The sequence below is a fragment of the Hypanus sabinus genome, chromosome 10, assembly GCF_030144855.1.
Source record: "Hypanus sabinus isolate sHypSab1 chromosome 10, sHypSab1.hap1, whole genome shotgun sequence".
Taxonomy (NCBI): domain Eukaryota; kingdom Metazoa; phylum Chordata; class Chondrichthyes; order Myliobatiformes; family Dasyatidae; genus Hypanus; species Hypanus sabinus.
In genome coordinates this window covers 152,708,303-152,731,105 of record NC_082715.1, presented here as the reverse complement: position 1 = coordinate 152,731,105, position 22,803 = coordinate 152,708,303, and the positions used below count along the sequence as shown (strand labels likewise).

At 44.4% G+C, this 22,803-nt stretch overlaps 1 protein-coding gene across 1 annotated transcript in view; it reads right to left on the bottom strand.

Moving 5' to 3' along the window:
* LOC132401259 (protein PML-like) overlaps nt 1-22,803 on the bottom strand; it is a 53,638-nt gene that overhangs the window by 4,758 nt on the left and 26,077 nt on the right. Inside the window, exons 4-6 of the mRNA XM_059983282.1 lie at nt 9,123-9,700; nt 7,502-7,572; nt 4,804-5,101 (exon numbers count right to left, since the gene is read on the bottom strand). Of these exons, the coding sequence (XP_059839265.1) occupies nt 4,804-5,101; nt 7,502-7,572; nt 9,123-9,700 (947 nt within the window). The remainder of the gene's footprint in view (nt 1-4,803; nt 5,102-7,501; nt 7,573-9,122; nt 9,701-22,803) is intronic.

Below are 22,803 nucleotides of genomic sequence, written 5' to 3'. Positions count from 1 at the left end.
AGAGGACAGTGGACCATGGAATAAAGGGGTGAAGAAGGGTCTAGAGGGAGGGTGACAAGCATATCAAGAGGGAGGTGGGGAGGAAAGAGAAGGGGAATTGCAGCCAGTGAGATAAGAGAAAACAAGGGGGATTGGGTACTGGAGTTAGCGAAATCAATGTCCATTCCATCAGGTTGGAAACTACCAAGGCAGAATATGAAGTGCTGTCCCTCTGACCTCCATGTGCCAAGTAGGGGAGTCTGTGAACAGGTGTATTAGTGAAGAAATGGAAGATGGAATTACAATAGCTGGCTACCGGGAGATTCTGACTATTATCGATGGAGTAAAGGTGCTTGACAAAGTGATGTCCTGATCTGTGTTGGGTCCCACTGATTTAGAGGATTTCTGGCTCATGGATAGAACTGTATCTTAGATAAGTGGGGCACAGTCAGGAAAGGGAAGGGCAGGAGTCAGAGGTTAGAGAGCACCCCTGTGGCTATATTCCTTGACAATAAATACTTCAGCTTGAGTACTGATGGGGGGGATGGCCTACCTGGGTGAAGCAACAGTGGCTGCACCTCTGGCACAGAGTCTGGCCCTATGGCTCAGAAGGGTAGGGAAAGGAAGAGAATGGCAGCTGTGAAAGGGGACTCTATAGTTAGGGGGTCAGACAGGCGATTCTGTGGACACAGGAAAGCACAGATGGTAGTTTGCCTCCCAGGTGCCAGGGTCCGGGATGCTTCTGATCATGTCCAAGATATCCTGAAGTGGATAGGTGAAAAGCCAAAGGTCGTGGCACATTTTGGTACCAACAACATAGGCAGGAAAAGGGAGAAGGTCCTGAAAGCTGACTACAGAGAGTTAGGAAGGAAGTTGAGAAGCAGGATCACAAAGGTAGTAATCTTGGGATTACCGCCTGTGCCACATGACAGTGAGTATAGGAATAGAGTGAGGTGGAGGATAAAGGCTGAGGGATTGGAGCAGGGGGCAGGGATTCGGATTTCTGGATCATTGGGACCTCTTTGGGGGCAGGAGTGACCTGTACAAAAAGGACGGGTTGCACTTGAATTCTAGTGGGGAGGTTTGCTAAGGCTACTGGGAAGAGTTTAAACTAGGATTGCTGAGGGGTGGGAATCAAACTGAAGAGACGGAGGAAGAGGCAGTTAACTCAGAAATAAAGAAAGCCTGTAGACAGTGCAAGACAGAGCACAGGCAGGTGATAGAGAAGGGATGCGCTCAGACCAAATGCTTGAGATGTGCCTACTATAATGCGAGGGCTATTACCAACAAAGCAGATGAGCTTAAGCTGTGAATCAGTACTTGGAGCTATGATGTTGTGGCCATTACAGAGCCTTGGATGGCTGAGGGACAGGAATGGCTACTTAGAGTGCCAGGCTTTAGATGTTTCAGAAAGGACAGGGAGGGAGGCAAAAGAGGTGGGGGTGCGGTGCTGTTGATCACTAATAGTGTCACAGCTGTGGAAAAGGAGGAAGACATGGAGGGATTGTCTACGGAGTCTCTGTGGATGTAAGTTAGGTATAGGAAGGGGTCAATAACTCAAGAAAGGGTGTTTTTTATAGACTACCCAATAGTAACAGGGACATCGAGGAGCAGATAGAGAGACAGAAAGGAGTAATAATTAGAGTTGTCGTGGTGGGTGATTTTATTTTCCCAAATATTGATTGACATGTCCCTGGAGTGAGGGGTTTAGATGGGGTGGAGTTTATTAGGTGTGTTCAGGAAGGTTTCTTGACACAAGAAATAAGATTGCCTACAAGATTGGTTATCTTGACACAAGATAAGCCTACAAGAGGAGAGGCTGTACTTGATCTGGTATTGGGAAATGAACCTGGTCAGGTGTCAGATCTCTCAGTGGGAGAGAATTTTGGATACAGTGACCACAAATCTATCTCCTTTACCACTGCATTAGAGAGGGATAGGAACAGACAAGTTAGGAAAAGGTTTAATTGGAGAAAGGGGAAATATGAGGCTATCAGGCAGGAACTTGGAAAAAGATGTTCTCAGGGAAATGTACAGAAGAAATGTGCCAAACATTCAGGGGATATTTGCGTGGAGTTCTGCATGGGTGCATTCCAATGAGAGAGAGGAAGGATGGTAGGGTTCAGGAACTGTTGTGTACAAAGGGTGTGGTAAATCTAGTCAAGAAAAGAAGAGCTTATGAAAGGTTCAAAAAGCTAGGTAATGATAGAGATCTTAAAAGATTATATGGGTAGCAGGAAGCTCAAGAAAGAAATTAGGAGAGCCAGAGGGGGCCATGAGAAGGCCTTGGCGAACAGGATTAAGGAAAACCCCAAGACATTCTACAAGTGTGTGAAGAGCAGGAGGATAAGACGTGAGAGATTAGGACTGATCAAGTGTGACAGTGGAAAAGTGCATGTGGAACTGGAGGAGATAGCAGAGGTACTTAGTGAGTACTTAGCTTCAGTATTCACTATGGAAAAAGACCTTTGCTATTGTAGTAATGACTTGCTGCAGGCTGAAAAGCTTGAGGATGTAGATATTAAGACAGAGGACGTGCTGGAGCTTTTGGAAAGCATCAAGTTGGTTAAGTCACCAGGACCGGACAAGATGTACCCCAGGCTACTGTGGGAGGCGGGGGATAAGAGTGCTGAGCCTCTGGCAATGATCCTTGAATCATCAATGGGGATGGGAGCAGTTCCGGAGGATTGGAGGGTTGCGGAAGTTGTTCCTTTATTCAAGAAAGGGAGTAGAGATAGCCCAGGAAATTATAGACCAGTGAGTCTTACTTCAGTGGTTGGTAAGTTGATGGAGAAGATCCTGTGAGGCAGGATTTATGAACATTTGGAGAGGCATAATATGATTAGGAATAGTCAGCATGACTTTGTCAAATGCAAGTCGTGCCTTACAAGCCTGATTGAATTTTTTGAGGTTCCAAGTAAACATGTTGATGAAGGTAGAGCAGTAGATGTAGTGTATATGGATTTCAGCAAGGGATTTGATAAGAAACTCCATGCAAGGCTTATTGAGAAAGTAAGGAGGATGGGATCCAAGGGTATCTTGCTTTGTGGATCCAGAACTGGCTTCCTCACAGAAGGGGAATTGTGGTTGTAGACGGGTCATATTCTGCATGGAGGTCAGTGACCAATGGTGTGCCTCAGGGATCTGTTCTGGGACCCCTTCTCTGTGATTTTTACAAATGACCTGGGTGAGGAAGTGAAGGGATGGGTGTGTAAATTTGCTGATGACAGAAAGGTTGTGGTTGTTGTGGAAAATGTGTAAGGCTGGCAGTGGTTAAAGCCTGACATCCATAGGTTGCAAAACTGGGCTGAGAAGTGACAGATGGAGTTCAACCCAGGTAAGTGTGAAGTGGTTCATTTTGGTAGGTCAAATATGATGGCAGAATATAGTACTAATGGTAAGACTCTTGGCAGTGTGGAGGATCAGAGGGATCTTGGGGTCCGAGCCCATAGGACACTCAAAGCTGCTGCACAGGTTGACTCTGTGGTTAAGAAGGCATATGGTGCATTGGTTTTCATCAACCTTGGGATTGAGTTTAAGAGCTGAGGGGTAATGTTGCAGCTATATAGGACCCTGATCAGACCCCACTTGGAGTACTGTGCTCAGTTCTGGTTGCCTCACTACAGGATGTCGAAACCATAGAAAGGGTGCAGAGGAGATTTACAAGAATGTTGCTTGGATTGGGGAGCATGCCTTATGAGAATAGGTTGAGTGAACTTGTCCTTTTTTCCTTGGAGCGACAGAAGATGAGAGGTGACCTGATAGATGCATACAAGATGATGAGAGGAATTGATTGTGTCGATAGTCAGAGGCTTCTTCCCAGGGCTGAAATGGCTAACACGAAAGGCCACAGTTTTAAGGTGCTTGGAAGTTTTTTTTCACACAGACAGTGGTGAGTGTGTGGAATGGGCTGCCGGTGACAGTGGTGGAGGTGGATATGATAGGGTCTTTTAAGAGACTCCTGGACAGGTACATGGAGCTTAGAAAAGTAGAGGGCTATGGGTAACCCGAGGTAATTTCTAAAGAAAGAACATGTTTGGCACAGCTTTGTGGACCGAAGGGCTGTATTGTGCTGTAGATTTTCTATGTTTCTAATTCACCATTTTTAGGTTTATGGGAGCTTATTGCCAGTTAAAAAACACATTATCATTCATTAAGTTCACAGTGCCCACTGACCACAGCAGGTAGAGAAATTATTGCACTTTTGAGAGATATGAAAATTCACCAAAAATAAACAAAATTGTGGGATGTTTGTAGAGAGCGTGGAATGGATTTGTGTTACAATGTCAGTGGCCACTGAGTATGTTCGTGATCTTCTGCTGCTGAGGCCCACCTTCAAAGTGTTGCATATTCAGAGATGCTCTTCTGCACACCAATGTTATAATGAGTGGTTATTTGAATCAATGTTGCCTTCCTGTCAACTTGAACCAGTCTGGCCATTCTCTTCTGATCTCCCTCATTAACAAGGCCTTTTCACAGACACATTGGACAGTTTTATTTGCTGCAACATAATCTGTAAACTCTAGACACTGTTGTGACTGTTGTGCATGAAAATCCTAGGATATCATCAGATTCTGAGATATTCAAACCAACCTGTCTGGCACTCACAATCATTCCACGATCAAAAACACTTAGATCACATTTCTTCCCCATTCTGCTGTTAGGCCCAAGTAAAAAGTGAACTTCTGGACCATGTCTGCATACTCTTATGCATTGAGCTGCTGACGAATGATTGACTAATTAGATATTTGCATTAAGGAGCTGGTTTACCTCTGTACCTAATAAAGTGGCCACAGGGTGTATCTGGAAGGAAAGTAAGTTTACCTGTAATGTCCTGGAACTTGTCTGTCTGTTCCTGTCCGTTAAGGTCAACAACAGAAATTACATTCTCTATACAGTGACTGGGGCTCTGTACGGTACCACCGGGGCCAGCATTGGGAAGTGCCTCGATGTGGTTGCTTGGCTCCTCCTTCAGGCACGGCTTTTTGAAGACCTGCGTTTCCTCGGCCTCGATGTTGTTGCTTGACTCCTCCTTCTGGCACGGCTTTTTGAAGACCTGCTCTTCCTCAGACTCAAGACGTTTCCTTTTGTTGAGATTGCACTTTGATGTCTCGCCCACTTCCTGGAGAAGCGAACGTTTAACAAGTTACCAACAGAACTCAAACCCAGCTTGTCTTGGGTAGCAGCAAACTCCCCAGTGCCGGGCGCACAACTGGACCCAGCCTCAGCAGTGCCCTATAGTTCTGCCTGGAAGAATTCTTCTTAAGTCAAGTACAATTTAAATTCTAAATGACAATTGATTCACAATGGTGAGAACTCAATGGGTCCCTCAATATAGCCACATCTCTCACGAAGATTGGCTGGTTATGCCCTCATCTGTCAGGGTTCTAATTTTTATAAACCCTAGGGTGCAGTTCATCTGGTCCGGGCACCTTCTCTCTTGTAACAGTAACTGCACCCACTTCTCTTACTTCACACACTACAAATTGTGAGCAGCAACACACACAAAATGCAGGTGGAACACAGCAGGCCAGGCAGCATCTATAGGGAGAAGCGCTGTCGACGTTTCTCCCTATAGATGCTGCCTGGCCTGCTGTATTCCACCAGTATTTTGTGTGTGTTGTTGTTTGAATTTCCAGCATCTGCAGATTTCCTCGTGTTTGCACTTTAAATTGTGAGCAGTATTGGTCACCTAATTAAGGTTGAAAGAGTGCAGAGAAGGTTTACAAGGATGTTGCCGGGACTTGAGAAACTGAGTTACAGAGAAAGGTTGAATAGGTTAGGACTTTATTCCTTGGAGCATGGAAGAATGAGGGGAGATTTGATAGAGGTATATAAAATGATGATGGGTATAGATAGAGTGAATGCAAGCAGGCTTTTTCCACTGAGGCTAGGGGAGAAAAAACTGGAGGACATGGGTTGGGGTGAAGGGAGAAAAGATTAAGGGGAACATGGGGGTGGGGGGGCTTCTTCACACAGAGAGTGGTGGGAATGTGGAATGAGCTGCCAGATGAAGTGGTAAATGCTTTTAACATTTATGAAAAACTTGGACAGGTACATGGATGAGACGGGTATGGAGGGATATGGTCCAGGTGCAGGTCAGTGGGTCTAGGCAGAAAAATGGTTTGGCACAGCCAAAAAAGGCCAAAAGGGCCTGTTTTTGTGCTGTAATATTCTATGGTTCCAAATTATGCGCAGTTCTGGTAACTACAGAAAAACTACCAATAAGATCGAAAGAGTACAAAGAAAATTTACAAGGATGTTGCTAGAATTTGGGGATGAGTAACAGGGAACAGTTAAGTAAGTTCGGACTTTACTCCCTCAAGTGTAGAAGAATGATGAAGGTATACAAAATGATGAGGGGTATGGATAGGTTAAATGCAGGCAGGGTTCTTCCACTGAGACTAGAACTAGAGGCCATGGGTTAAGGGTGAAGAGTGAAATATTTAAGGGAGAACTTCTTCACTTCAGGGAGTCTGTAATGAGCTGTCAGCATTAGTGGTGTATTACAACATCTCAGAAAAATGTGGATGGAATAGGTATAGAGGGCTATGTTCCAGGTACAGGCCAATGGGATTGGGCAGAACTATAGTTCGGCACAGACTAGACGGGACAAAGGGCCTGCTTCTGCGCTGTATTGCTCTGTGACTGATTCCATGACCCTGGGACAGACAAGGCCAGGGCTGGAAGTCTGTGAGCACTGACCATGTGAGTATAACCTGCATCCCTCAGCCAGCCAGCGCTGGGAAACCCGCAGAGGGAGAGCAGACAACCCGCCAACTCCTTATTACTCAGCACAGGTTGAAGCTTTGCTCAGTCTCTTAAGCTGTGTTAAAGAGAGGGGAAAGAACTCGAGGAACAGGATTACACAGCCCTGGTCAGTCATACACACCACTCACGTAGCTGCACGTGCTGTACACAATCGGATACAATTGGGTCATGGAAGAGTCTCATGGACAGGTACATGGAGCTCAGAAACACAGAGAGCCAAGGGTAACCCTAGGTAATTTCTAAATTAAGTACATGTTTGGCATAGCTTTGTGGGCTGAAGGGCCTGTATTCTGCTGTAGGGTCTCCATGTTTCTGCAATAGATATGTCATAAGTCCCAGTATAATGCAGGAAGCAACAACCACGTAGAAAAGCAAGCATGTTATTACTCCTGTTCCCTTCACAGACAGGAATGAGGTAGGAAACATTCACTTTGTGACCAGCTGCAACCCACTTCAGGCAAGCAGTGACAAGCACCTCCCAGTTCGTGGCAGCGATCGAAGAGCCACTTGGTGAGAAACAGGAGCGGCCGGGCAAGGTGGGGTAAAGCAGAAAGCAGTGGGATAATGGATGGAGTTAATGCCAGTTTGATTTTGGAGCTAGTCCTGCACTGATCCTCACCAGTCACAGTGGCTTGTGACTGAGCTGGATGCCACATTTTGTCCAATTACTTCCTCAATGTTGTCATAGCATTCTGAGCTTGGTGTTGAGCCCACTTTAAATCCTTGAATGAGACTAGTTATGCAAATTCACCTTATTACATGGAGCAGCAACATCACATCCCAATGACTTGAAATTCTGTTCCGAAGTGGACTCAGGCATCACTGAAAAATAATAAACTTGATCAATAAATTATATATGTATCTCGTCCTAGCATGTAAAGGTATAACACGCTGTAAGGTTTCACTGCTGAGGCTAATGTAATGGCTAATATGTAATGTTCCACTGCTAACGTAATGGTTTCTCTGTAGCAGCAACGTTTGGGTTATGGCCAGAGGTAACGGGACACGTTAGCCAATGAGAGGATGTTGTATGTCTGGGAGCCAGGTTTTTTGCGGTCTTCTGTCAGGGAGCAATGGAGAGGAGAGTTGGAAGACCACCAGATGGAGTGGACTGAGGAGCGAGGGTCCGAGGGCCGGCTACGCTCGGAGGTCGACGGGAACAAACGAACGATCAGTGAGCTCCAACGTTGTGCAATGGACTGTTTCACGAGAACGGGACCTTTTTTTGTTTCTTTACTAACCATATTGTCAAATTAAGAATTATAAAGCTCAATCATTTAATTGCATATTGTGTACTGTTTGACATTTTGCAGTGCGGGTTTGTAACTGGGCAACACGTCACACAGCATCCACACAAACAGGATTTCTCAGTTTGGCGGGGCCAGAGGCTGTTTTTCCCGAGACAACCACGGGCTGGACGAACCTGAGGACCTGAGGGTCACAAAGGGAAAGGATTAACTTCTGTTTATATCTACCATTCATTGAAAACAGTTCCTGGAGTGAGGACCAAACTAACAAAGGTCATGGGGAGCAGAGAGAGAGCAACAGATCATCTACTGGAAGATTCAGTGGGCCGAACAGCATCTATGGGAGGGAAGGAACTGTTGATGTTTTGGGTTGTAACACTGCATCAGGACTGAGGCTGAGTGGGGAGATGGCCTCATATAGACCTGCATGGTCTATAACCCAACGGCATGAACAATGATTTTTTCAATTTTTGGTAATCTGCCCCTTTAGTCAATCATTTAACCTCTTTCTCTACCTCCGCACTTCTTTCTTTCTAATCTTCCACTAGCCCACCCACTTTTGACCACGTTCCCTCAGCTGGCCCAGCATCAGCCATCCTCATCCCTCTCTTGGTTCCATTACAGTCATTGTGCACAGAGTTCCCCGGAGGAGTTCTTGTTGCATCTGCCACACTGGGAGCTGCTTCCAGCGGAGCAGCGTACCACAGAATGGGGAAAATGCCCATGCCTTCACATCAGATACTGACACAGGAAACTGCAGCCGTTACAATCTGGGGGGTGCCAGCTCCAGCTGTAGGATCCCACAGCACATCTCTATAAATGATAGTCAGGTCACACTGCTGGAGCACATGGACTGTGACCCAGTGACATCCCGACAAAGCACAGACAGGCACTGGTGTTGATAGGACACAGGACACATTTTGGGACTGGACACGGTCGGGGACCAGGTCACATTCTGGGAGCCCATCCACCAGACACCAGTAGTATGTCTTTGAAATATCCTTCCCTGTCAGAGTAGGAACTTGGGGTCTCATCAAAGTCCTCGTCACTGTCTGTTGATAATTTAGGTAGGGCGGCCATCACTCTAAACATGAAAGGCAGCAGGAATTCCTGACGATTACTTACTTCTCGTAATGATCAAACTGCCTAGCATTTTCTTCGGAAAGACGCAGCACTCCTTGAAGTCAATGATGCTGTTTTCCACCTGCACATCCATCGGCTTTTCCGCCTGCAGCTGGTTCAGAGCCAACTTGATCATCCCCTGTAGCCTCAGGAGTTCCTCATCGGTGGCATAGCGTAGCAGCTGGGACACCACGTTTCTGCTCACGGCCATTCTCCTCAGCACGTTCTGCGTGCTGGTCAGACACTCCTGGAACTTCCGGGTTTTGGACAAGTGAAGCTCCTCCAGCTCACTGAGCAACCTCCGCTCCTCTTCCTTCACCTTCTCCAGGGCAGCAGCAACCCGGGCTTTGATCATATCCTCCAGCTTGTACCTGTCCTTGTTCAGCTTGTCCACCAGCTCTTCCAGTTGAGTATGGAACTTCTCAAAATTCTCCTGGCTCCTCTCTATGTCAGTCAGAGTGTCACGCAGTTCATCCTTCTGCAAGGTGATCTGCTTTCGCACAGTTATGCAGTTGTGGTCCTTGTGTTCCAGGAGCACGCACAAGACACAGAGCCACGAGGAGCAGGTCCTGCAGAACAGACTGCACACAGAGACTCGTTACATTTGCCATCAGACCAAAGCAGAAAACCCACATTATTTTCTAACACTTCATGAAGAGTCCTCTGATGGAAGTTGGGTTAGAATCCTAAAGCAGTAGAGCATGGAAACAACCACTTCTCTCCAACTCTTCCATGCTGACAGCTAGTCCCACTTAGCAGCAGCTGGCCCTTCCCATCTATGTAACATGCTGTTATTGCACCTGCCTCAACCACTTCCTCTGGCAGCTCATTCCATATACTCACCACTCTGTGTGTGAAGAAGTTGCTTCTCAGGCCCCTTTGAAACTTTCACCTCTAGATGTTAGTACCCTTTCACTAGGAAAAAGACTATTTACCCAATCTATGCCCTTTATGATTTGATTTACAACTCTGTAAAATTACCCCTCAATCTCCTCTGCTCAAAGGAATAACATCATAGCCTGCCCAATCCTTCACTGTAACTCAGGCCCACAAATCCTGGCAGAATCTGTCTGAGCTTTCTCTACACTATTTCTAGTTTCGTAATGTCTTTCCCATAACAGAGTGACAAATACTGTACACAATACCTCAAATGCACTCTTGGACATCTACCACATACAATTCCTATCTTACCGTCTACTTACAGAGTGCTGTAATGACCCAGAACAGGTTACAAATTCAGCTGATTCAGAAAGCAGGTAAGGGTCAATAGGTGGAGGTGACAGACATATGTGCAAGTGAGAGTTTACCAGCCTGAGGGGTAGTAGTGATTACACAGATTTTTAATCAGTCTACAGCACAGTAGTATAGCGGTTCATATAACATTGTACACTGCCAGTGAAGTGGGTTCGATTCCCACTGTGTCCACCCACCGCCCCCATGACTTCCTCCGAGTTTTCTCCCATAAAGTATGGGCACGCTACACTGGCACTGCACCATTTTCAGACCGCTCCCAGCACATCCTCATCATCCTGCAAAATGACACCTTTCACTGTGTATTTCAATGGCAATGTGACAAATAAATCTGATCTCTCATTCTTTACTGATGGAACTGTCCAGTGAAAGACAAGTTCTATTTAAAATCCTCACTTTATCTAATTGATTGAATTTCAATTCCCTGCCAATTCAGGTCACGAGGTGAAATGTGTACTGCTTTGGATAATAGTCTGGAAACCACAGAGTGAAATTAGTCTGGAATCTAGTGTGCTATGTCTGGCGCGTGGCCAAGTGGTTAAGGCGTTGGACTAGCGATCTGAAGGTCGTGAGTTTGAGCCCCAGCCGAGGCAGCATGTTGTGTCCTTGAGCAAAGCACTTAACCACACATTACTCCAGTCCACCCAGCTGAAAATGGGTACCCACAAAATGCTGGGGATCAACCTCGTGATAGACTGGCTGGGGGTTAACCTCGTAATAGACCAGCGTCCTATCCGGGGGTGCGGGGGGTCTCGTACTCAGTCACTTCACGTCACAGACACTGGCATAAGCACTAGCCTGATGAGCCTATAAGGCTCGGGACCGACTTTAAATTTAACCAGTGTGCTATGACATCGGTGTGAAATTAAGTCAAGTCGAGTCACATTATTATCATTCCGACCATAGCTGCTGGTACAATACATAGTAAAAATTAGCCATTTTCAGGACATGGTGTTACATGACACAGAACAAAACCTAGAATGGAAACCAGTGTGCAATGGAGTCAGTGTGATATTAGACTGGAAACCAGTGTGTGATGGAGTCAGTATGATATTAGACTGGAAACCAGTGTGTGATGGAGTCAGTGTGATATTAGACTGGAAACCAGTGTGTGATGGAGTCAGTGTGATATTAGAATGGAAACCAGTGTGTGATGGAGTCACAGTGATATTAGACTGGAAACCAGTGTGTGATGGAGTCAGTATGATATTAGACTGGAAACCAGTGTGTGATGGAGTCACAGTGATATTAGACTGGAAACCAGTGTGTGATGGAGTCAGTATGATATTAGACTGGAAACCAGTGTGTGATGGAGTCACAGTGATATTAGACTGGAAACCAGTGTGTGATGCAGTCAGTGTGATATTAGACTGGAAACCAGTGTGTGATGGAGTCAGTATGATATTAGAATGGAAACCAGTGTGTGATGGAGTCAGTATGATATTAGACTGGAAACCAGTGTGTGATGGAGTCAGTGTGATATTAGACTGGAAACCAGTGTGTGATGGAGTCACAGTGATATTAGACTGGAAACCAGTCTGTGATGGAGTCAGTATGATATTAGTCTGGAAACCAGTGTGTGATGGAGTCAGTATGATATTAGACTGGAAACCAGTGTGTGATGGAGTCACAGTGATATTAGACTGGAAACCAGTGTGCGATGGAGTCACTGTGATATTAGACTGGAAACCAGTGTGTGATGGAGTCACAGTGATATTAGACTGGAAACCAGTGTGTGATGGACTCAGTATGATATTAGACTAGAAACCAGTGTGTGATGGAGTCACAGTGATATTAGACTGGAAACCAGTGTGTGATGGAGTCAGTATGATATTAGACTGGAAACCAGTGTGTGATGGAGTCACAGTGATATTAGACTGGAAACCAGTGTGCGATAGAGTCAGAGTGATATTAGACTGGAAACCAGTGCGTGATGGAGTCAGTATGATATTAGAATGGAAACCAGTGTGTGATGGAGTCAGTATGATATTAGACTGGAAACCAGTGTGTGATGGAGTCAGTGTGATATTAGACTGGAAACCAGTGTGTGATGGAGTCACAGTGATATTAGACTGGAAACCAGTCTGTGATGGAGTCAGTATGATATTAGTCTGGAAACCAGTGTGTGATGGAGTCAGTCTGATATTAGACTGGAAACCAGTGTGTGATGGAGTCACAGTGATATTAGACTGGAAACCAGTGTGCGATGGAGTCACAGTGATATTAGACTGGAAACCAGTGTGCGATGGAGTCACAGTGATATTAGACTGGAAACCAGTGTGTGATGGAGTCACAGTGATATTAGACTGGAAACCAGTGTGTGATGGAGTCAGTGTGATATTAGACTGGAAACCAGTGTGTGATGGAGTCAGTATGATATTAGACTGGAAACCAGTGTGCGATGGAGTCAGTGTGATATTAGACTGGAAACCAGTGTGTGATGGAGTCAGTGTGATATTAGACTGGAAACCAGTGTGTGATGGAGTCACAGTGATATTAGACTGGAAACCAGTGTGTGATGGAGTCAGTGTGATATTAGACTGGAAACCAGTGTGCGATGGAGTCAGTGTGATATTAGAATGGAAACCAGTGTGTGATGGAGTCAGTGTGATATTAGACTGGAAACCAGTGTGTGATGGAGTCAGTGTGATATTAGACTGGAAACCAGTGTGTGATGGAGTCAGTGTGATATTAGACTGGAAACCAGTGTGTGATGGAGTCAGTATGATATTAGACTGGAAACCAGTGTGTGATGGAGTCAGTGTGATATTAGACTGGAAACCAGTGTGTGATGGAGTCACTGTGATATTAGAATGGAAACCAGTGTGTGATGGAGTCAGTGTGATATTAGACTGGAAACCAGTGTGTGATGGAGTCAGTGTGATATTAGACTGGAAACCAGTGTGTGATGGAGTCAGTATGATATTAGAATGGAAACCAGTGTGTGATGGAGTCACAGTGATATTAGACTGGAAACCAGTGTGTGATGGAGTCACAGTGATATTAGACTGGAAACCAGTGTGCGATGGAGTCAGTATGATATTAGAATGGAAACCAGTGTGTGATGGAGTCACAGTGATATTAGACTGGAAACCAGTGTGTGATGGAGTCAGTATGATATTAGACTGGAAACCAGTGTGTGATGGAGTCAGTATGATGTTAGACTGGAAACCAGTGTGTGATGGAGTCAGAGTGATATTAGACTGGAAACCAGTGTGTGATGGAGTCACAGTGATATTAGACTGGAAACCAGTGTGTGATGGAGTCACAGTGATATTAGACTGGAAACCAGTGTGCGATGGAGTCAGTATGATATTAGACTGGAAACCAGTCTGTGATGGAGTCACAGTGATATTAGACTGGAAACCAGTGTGTGATGGAGTCACAGTGATATTAGACTGGAAACCAGTGTGTGATGGAGTCACAGTGATATTAGACTGGAAACCAGTGTGTGATGGAGTCACAGTGATATTAGACTGGAAACCAGTGTGTGATGGAGTCAGTGTGATATTAGACTGGAAACCAGTGTGTGATGGAGTCAGTGTGATATTAGAATGGAAACCAGTGTGTGATGGAGTCACAGTGATATTAGACTGGAAACCAGTGTGTGATGGAGTCAGTATGATATTAGACTGGAAACCAGTGTGTGATGGAGTCACAGTGATATTAGACTGGAAACCAGTGTGTGATGGAGTCAGTATGATATTAGACTGGAAACCAGTGTGTGATGGAGTCACAGTGATATTAGACTGGAAACCAGTGTGTGATGGAGTCAGTGTGATATTAGACTGGAAACCAGTGTGTGATGGAGTCAGTATGATATTAGAATGGAAACCAGTATGTGATGGAGTCAGTGTGATATTAGACTGGAAACCAGTGTGTGATGGAGTCAGTGTGATATTAGACTGGAAACCAGTGTGTGATGGAGTCACAGTGATATTAGACTGGAAACCAGTCTGTGATGGAGTCAGTATGATATTAGTCTGGAAACCAGTGTGTGATGGAGTCAGTATGATATTAGACTGGAAACCAGTGTGTGATGGAGTCACAGTGATATTAGACTGGAAACCAGTGTGCGATGGAGTCACAGTGATATTAGACTGGAAACCAGTGTGTGATGGAGTCACAGTGATATTAGACTGGAAACCAGTGTGTGATGGAGTCAGTATGATATTAGACTGGAAACCAGTGTGTGATGGAGTCACAGTGATATTAGACTGGAAACCAGTGTGTGATGGAGTCAGTATGATATTAGACTGGAAACCAGTGTGTGATGGAGTCACAGTGATATTAGACTGGAAACCAGTGTGTGATGGAGTCACAGTGATATTAGACTGGAAACCAGTGTGCGATAGAGTCAGAGTGATATTAGACTGGAAACCAGTGTGTGATGGAGTCAGTATGATATTAGAATGGAAACCAGTGTGTGATGGAGTCAGTATGATATTAGACTGGAAACCAGTGTGTGATGGAGTCAGTGTGATATTAGACTGGAAACCAGTGTGTGATGGAGTCACAGTGATATTAGACTGGAAACCAGTCTGTGATGGAGTCAGTATGATATTAGTCTGGAAACCAGTGTGTGATGGAGTCAGTATGATATTAGACTGGAAACCAGTGTGTGATGGAGTCACAGTGATATTAGACTGGAAACCAGTGTGTGATGGAGTCACAGTGATATTAGACTGGAAACCAGTGTGCGATGGAGTCACAGTGATATTAGACTGGAAACCAGTGTGTGATGGAGTCACAGTGATATTAGACTGGAAACCAGTGTGTGATGGAGTCAGTGTGATATTAGACTGGAAACCAGTGTGTGATGGAGTCAGTATGATATTAGACTGGAAACCAGTGTGCGATGGAGTCAGTGTGATATTAGACTGGAAACCAGTGTGTGATGGAGTCAGTGTGATATTAGACTGGAAACCAGTGTGCGATGGAGTCAGTGTGATATTAGAATGGAAACCAGTGTGTGATGGAGTCAGTGTGATATTAGACTGGAAACCAGTGTGTGATGGAGTCAGTGTGATATTAGACTGGAAACCAGTGTGTGATGGAGTCAGTGTGATATTAGACTGGAAACCAGTGTGTGATGGAGTCAGTATGATATTAGACTGGAAACCAGTGTGTGATGGAGTCAGTGTGATATTAGACTGGAAACCAGTGTGTGATGGAGTCAGTGTGATATTAGAATGGAAACCAGTGTGTGATGGAGTCAGTGTGATATTAGACTGGAAACCAGTGTGTGATGGAGTCAGTGTGATATTAGACTGGAAACCAGTGTGTGATGGAGTCAGTATGATATTAGAATGGAAACCAGTGTGTGATGGAGTCACAGTGATATTAGACTGGAAACCAGTGTGTGATGGAGTCACAATGATATTAGACAGGAAACCAGTGTGCGATGGAGTCAGTATGATATTAGAATGGAAACCAGTGTGTGATGGAGTCAGTGTGATATTAGACTGGAAACCAGTGTGTGATGGAGTCAGTATGATATTAGACTGGAAACCAGTGTGTGATGGAGTCAGTATGATGTTAGACTGGAAACCAGTGTGTGATGGAGTCAGAGTGATATTAGACTGGAAACCAGTGTGTGATGGAGTCACAGTGATATTAGACTGGAAACCAGTGTGTGATGGAGTCACAGTGATATTAGACTGGAAACCAGTGTGCGATGGAGTCAGTATGATATTAGACTGGAAACCAGTCTGTGATGGAGTCACAGTGATATTAGACTGGAAACCAGTGTGTGATGGAGTCACAGTGATATTAGACTGGAAACCAGTGTGTGATGGAGTCACAGTGATATTAGACTGGAAACCAGTGTGTGATGGAGTCACAGTGATATTAGACTGGAAACAAGTGTGTGATGGAGTCACAGTGATATTAGACTGGAAACCAGTGTGTGATGGAGTCAGTATGATATTAGACTGGAAACCAGTGTGCGATGGAGTCAGTATGATATTAGACTGGAAACCAGTGTGTGATGGAGTCAGTATGATATTAGACTGGAAACCAGTGTGCGATAGAGTCAGTATGATATTAGACTGGAAACCAGTGTGTGATGGAGTCACAGTGATATTAGACTGGAAACCAGTGTGTGATGGAGTCACAGTGATATTAGACTGGAAAACAGTGTGTGATGGAGTCAGTATGATATTAGACTGGAAACCAGTGTGCGATAGAGTCAGTATGATATTAGACTGGAAACCAGTGTGTGATGGAGTCACAGTGATATTAGTCTGGAAACCAGTGTGCGATGGAGTCAGTATGATATTAGACTGGAAACCAGTGTGCGATGGAGTCACAGTGATATTAGACTGGAAACCAGTGTGTGATGGAGTCAGTATGATATTAGACTGGAAACCAGTGTGTGATGGAGTCACAGTGATATTAGACTGGAAACCAGTGTGCGATGGAGTCACTGTGATATTAGACTGGAAACCAGTGTGTGATGGAGTCACAGTGATATTAGACTGGAAACCAGTGTGTGATGGACTCAGTATGATATTAGACTGGAAACCAGTGTGTGATGGAGTCACAGTGATATTAGACTGGAAACCAGTGTGTGATGGAGTCAGTATGATATTAGACTGGAAACCAGTGTGTGATGGAGTCACAGTGATATTAGACTGGAAACCAGTGTGCGATAGAGTCAGAGTGATATTAGACTGGAAACCAGTGTGTGATGGAGTCAGTATGATATTAGAATGGAAACCAGTGTGTGATGGAGTCAGTATGATATTAGACTGGAAACCAGTGTGTGATGGAGTCAGTGTGATATTAGACTGGAAACCAGTGTGTGATGGAGTCACAGTGATATTAGACTGGAAACCAGTCTGTGATGGAGTCAGTATGATATTAGTCTGGAAACCAGTGTGTGATGGAGTCAGTCTGATATTAGACTGGAAACCAGTGTGTGATGGAGTCACAGTGATATTAGACTGGAAACCAGTGTGCGATGGAGTCACAGTGATATTAGACTGGAAACCAGTGTGCGATGGAGTCACAGTGATATTAGACTGGAAACCAGTGTGTGATGGAGTCACAGTGATATTAGACTGGAAACCAGTGTGCGATGGAGTCAGTATGATATTAGACTGGAAACCAGTCTGTGATGGAGTCACAGTGATATTAGACTGGAAACCAGTGTGTGATGGAGTCACAGTGATATTAGACTGGAAACCAGTGTGTGATGGAGTCACAGTGATATTAGACTGGAAACCAGTGTGTGATGGAGTCACAGTGATATTAGACTGGAAACAAGTGTGTGATGGAGTCACAGTGATATTAGACTGGAAACCAGTGTGTGATGGAGTCAGTATGATATTAGACTGGAAACCAGTGTGCGATGGAGTCAGTATGATATTAGACTGGAAACCAGTGTGTGATGGAGTCAGTATGATATTAGACTGGAAACCAGTGTGTGATGGAGTCACAGTGATATTAGACTGGAAACCAGTGTGCGATGGAGTCACAGTGATATTAGACTGGAAACCAGTGTGTGATGGAGTCAGTATGATATTAGACTGGAAACCAGTGTGTGATGGAGTCACAGTGATATTAGACTGGAAACCAGTGTGTGATGGAGTCAGTATGATATTAGACTGGAAACCAGTGTGTGATGGAGTCACAGTGATATTAGACTGGAAACCAGTGTGTGATGGAGTCAGTATGATATTAGACTGGAAACCAGTGTGTGATGGAGTCAGTATGATGTTAGACTGGAAACCAGTGTGTGATGGAGTCAGAGTGATATTAGACTGGAAACCAGTGTGTGATGGAGTCACAGTGATATTAGACTGGAAACCAGTGTGTGATGGAGTCACAGTGATATTAGACTGGAAACCAGTGTGCGATGGAGTCAGTATGATATTAGACTGGAAACCAGTCTGTGATGGAGTCACAGTGATATTAGACTGGAAACCAGTGTGTGATGGAGTCACAGTGATATTAGACTGGAAACCAGTGTGTGATGGAGTCACAGTGATATTAGACTGGAAACCAGTGTGTGATGGAGTCACAGTGATATTAGACTGGAAACCAGTGTGTGATGGAGTCAGTGTGATATTAGACTGGAAACCAGTGTGTGATGGAGTCAGTGTGATATTAGAATGGAAACCAGTGTGTGATGGAGTCACAGTGATATTAGACTGGAAACCAGTGTGTGATGGAGTCAGTATGATATTAGACTGGAAACCAGTGTGTGATGGAGTCACAGTGATATTAGACTGGAAACCAGTGTGTGATGGAGTCAGTATGATATTAGACTGGAAACCAGTGTGTGATGGAGTCACAGTGATATTAGACTGGAAACCAGTGTGTGATGGAGTCAGTGTGATATTAGACTGGAAACCAGTGTGTGATGGAGTCAGTATGATATTAGAATGGAAACCAGTATGTGATGGAGTCAGTGTGATATTAGACTGGAAACCAGTGTGTGATGGAGTCAGTGTGATATTAGACTGGAAACCAGTGTGTGATGGAGTCACAGTGATATTAGACTGGAAACCAGTCTGTGATGGAGTCAGTATGATATTAGTCTGGAAACCAGTGTGTGATGGAGTCAGTATGATATTAGACTGGAAACCAGTGTGTGATGGAGTCACAGTGATATTAGACTGGAAACCAGTGTGCGATGGAGTCACAGTGATATTAGACTGGAAACCAGTGTGTGATGGAGTCACAGTGATATTAGACTGGAAACCAGTGTGTGATGGAGTCAGTATGATATTAGACTGGAAACCAGTGTGTGATGGAGTCACAGTGATATTAGACTGGAAACCAGTGTGTGATGGAGTCAGTATGATATTAGACTGGAAACCAGTGTGTGATGGAGTCACAGTGATATTAGACTGGAAACCAGTGTGTGATGGAGTCACAGTGATATTAGACTGGAAACCAGTGTGCGATAGAGTCAGAGTGATATTAGACTGGAAACCAGTGTGTGATGGAGTCAGTATGATATTAGAATGGAAACCAGTGTGTGATGGAGTCAGTATGATATTAGACTGGAAACCAGTGTGTGATGGAGTCAGTGTGATATTAGACTGGAAACCAGTGTGTGATGGAGTCACAGTGATATTAGACTGGAAACCAGTCTGTGATGGAGTCAGTATGATATTAGTCTGGAAACCAGTGTGTGATGGAGTCAGTATGATATTAGACTGGAAACCAGTGTGTGATGGAGTCACAGTGATATTAGACTGGAAACCAGTGTGTGATGGAGTCACAGTGATATTAGACTGGAAACCAGTGTGCGATGGAGTCACAGTGATATTAGACTGGAAACCAGTGTGTGATGGAGTCACAGTGATATTAGACTGGAAACCAGTGTGTGATGGAGTCAGTGTGATATTAGACTGGAAACCAGTGTGTGATGGAGTCAGTATGATATTAGACTGGAAACCAGTGTGCGATGGAGTCAGTGTGATATTAGACTGGAAACCAGTGTGTGATGGAGTCAGTGTGATATTAGACTGGAAACCAGTGTGCGATGGAGTCAGTGTGATATTAGAATGGAAACCAGTGTGTGATGGAGTCAGTGTGATATTAGACTGGAAACCAGTGTGTGATGGAGTCAGTGTGATATTAGACTGGAAACCAGTGTGTGATGGAGTCAGTGTGATATTAGACTGGAAACCAGTGTGTGATGGAGTCAGTATGATATTAGACTGGAAACCAGTGTGTGATGGAGTCAGTGTGATATTAGACTGGAAACCAGTGTGTGATGGAGTCAGTGTGATATTAGAATGGAAACCAGTGTGTGATGGAGTCAGTGTGATATTAGACTGGAAACCAGTGTGTGATGGAGTCAGTGTGATATTAGACTGGAAACCAGTGTGTGATGGAGTCAGTATGATATTAGAATGGAAACCAGTGTGTGATGGAGTCACAGTGATATTAGACTGGAAACCAGTGTGTGATGGAGTCACAATGATATTAGACAGGAAACCAGTGTGCGATGGAGTCAGTATGATATTAGAATGGAAACCAGTGTGTGATGGAGTCAGTGTGATATTAGACTGGAAACCAGTGTGTGATGGAGTCAGTATGATATTAGACTGGAAACCAGTGTGTGATGGAGTCAGTATGATGTTAGACTGGAAACCAGTGTGTGATGGAGTCAGAGTGATATTAGACTGGAAACCAGTGTGTGATGGAGTCACAGTGATATTAGACTGGAAACCAGTGTGTGATGGAGTCACAGTGATATTAGACTGGAAACCAGTGTGCGATGGAGTCAGTATGATATTAGACTGGAAACCAGTCTGTGATGGAGTCACAGTGATATTAGACTGGAAACCAGTGTGTGATGGAGTCACAGTGATATTAGACTGGAAACCAGTGTGTGATGGAGTCACAGTGATATTAGACTGGAAACCAGTGTGTGATGGAGTCACAGTGATATTAGACTGGAAACAAGTGTGTGATGGAGTCACAGTGATATTAGACTGGAAACCAGTGTGTGATGGAGTCAGTATGATATTAGACTGGAAACCAGTGTGCGATGGAGTCAGTATGATATTAGACTGGAAACCAGTGTGTGATGGAGTCAGTATGATATTAGACTGGAAACCAGTGTGCGATAGAGTCAGTATGATATTAGACTGGAAACCAGTGTGTGATGGAGTCACAGTGATATTAGACTGGAAACCAGTGTGTGATGGAGTCACAGTGATATTAGACTGGAAAACAGTGTGTGATGGAGTCAGTATGATATTAGACTGGAAACCAGTGTGCGATAGAGTCAGTATGATATTAGACTGGAAACCAGTGTGTGATGGAGTCACAGTGATATTAGTCTGGAAACCAGTGTGCGATGGAGTCAGTATGATATTAGACTGGAAACCAGTGTGCGATGGAGTCACAGTGATATTAGACTGGAAACCAGTGTGTGATGGAGTCAGTATGATATTAGACTGGAAACCAGTGTGTGATGGAGTCACAGTGATATTAGACTGGAAACCAGTGTGCGATGGAGTCACTGTGATATTAGACTGGAAACCAGTGTGTGATGGAGTCACAGTGATATTAGACTGGAAACCAGTGTGTGATGGACTCAGTATGATATTAGACTGGAAACCAGTGTGTGATGGAGTCACAGTGATATTAGACTGGAAACCAGTGTGTGATGGAGTCAGTATGATATTAGAATGGAAACCAGTGTGTGATGGAGTCAGTATGATATTAGACTGGAAACCAGTGTGTGATGGAGTCAGTGTGATATTAGACTGGAAACCAGTGTGTGATGGAGTCACAGTGATATTAGACTGGAAACCAGTCTGTGATGGAGTCAGTATGATATTAGTCTGGAAACCAGTGTGTGATGGAGTCAGTCTGATATTAGACTGGAAACCAGTGTGTGATGGAGTCACAGTGATATTAGACTGGAAACCAGTGTGCGATGGAGTCACAGTGATATTAGACTGGAAACCAGTGTGCGATGGAGTCACAGTGATATTAGACTGGAAACCAGTGTGTGATGGAGTCACAGTGATATTAGACTGGAAACCAGTGTGCGATGGAGTCAGTATGATATTAGACTGGAAACCAGTCTGTGATGGAGTCACAGTGATATTAGACTGGAAACCAGTGTGTGATGGAGTCACAGTGATATTAGACTGGAAACCAGTGTGTGATGGAGTCACAGTGATATTAGACTGGAAACCAGTGTGTGATGGAGTCACAGTGATATTAGACTGGAAACAAGTGTGTGATGGAGTCACAGTGATATTAGACTGGAAACCAGTGTGTGATGGAGTCAGTATGATATTAGACTGGAAACCAGTGTGCGATGGAGTCAGTATGATATTAGACTGGAAACCAGTGTGTGATGGAGTCAGTATGATATTAGACTGGAAACCAGTGTGCGATAGAGTCAGTATGATATTAGACTGGAAACCAGTGTGTGATGGAGTCACAGTGATATTAGACTGGAAACCAGTGTGTGATGGAGTCACAGTGATATTAGACTGGAAAACAGTGTGTGATGGAGTCAGTATGATATTAGACTGGAAACCAGTGTGCGATAGAGTCAGTATGATATTAGACTGGAAACCAGTGTGTGATGGAGTCACAGTGATATTAGTCTGGAAACCAGTGTGCGATGGAGTCAGTATGATATTAGACTGGAAACCAGTGTGCGATGGAGTCACAGTGATATTAGACTGGAAACCAGTGTGTGATGGAGTCAGTATGATATTAGACTGGAAACCAGTGTGTGATGGAGTCACAGTGATATTAGACTGGAAACCAGTGTGCGATGGAGTCACTGTGATATTAGACTGGAAACCAGTGTGTGATGGAGTCACAGTGATATTAGACTGGAAACCAGTGTGTGATGGACTCAGTATGATATTAGACTGGAAACCAGTGTGTGATGGAGTCACAGTGATATTAGACTGGAAACCAGTGTGTGATGGAGTCA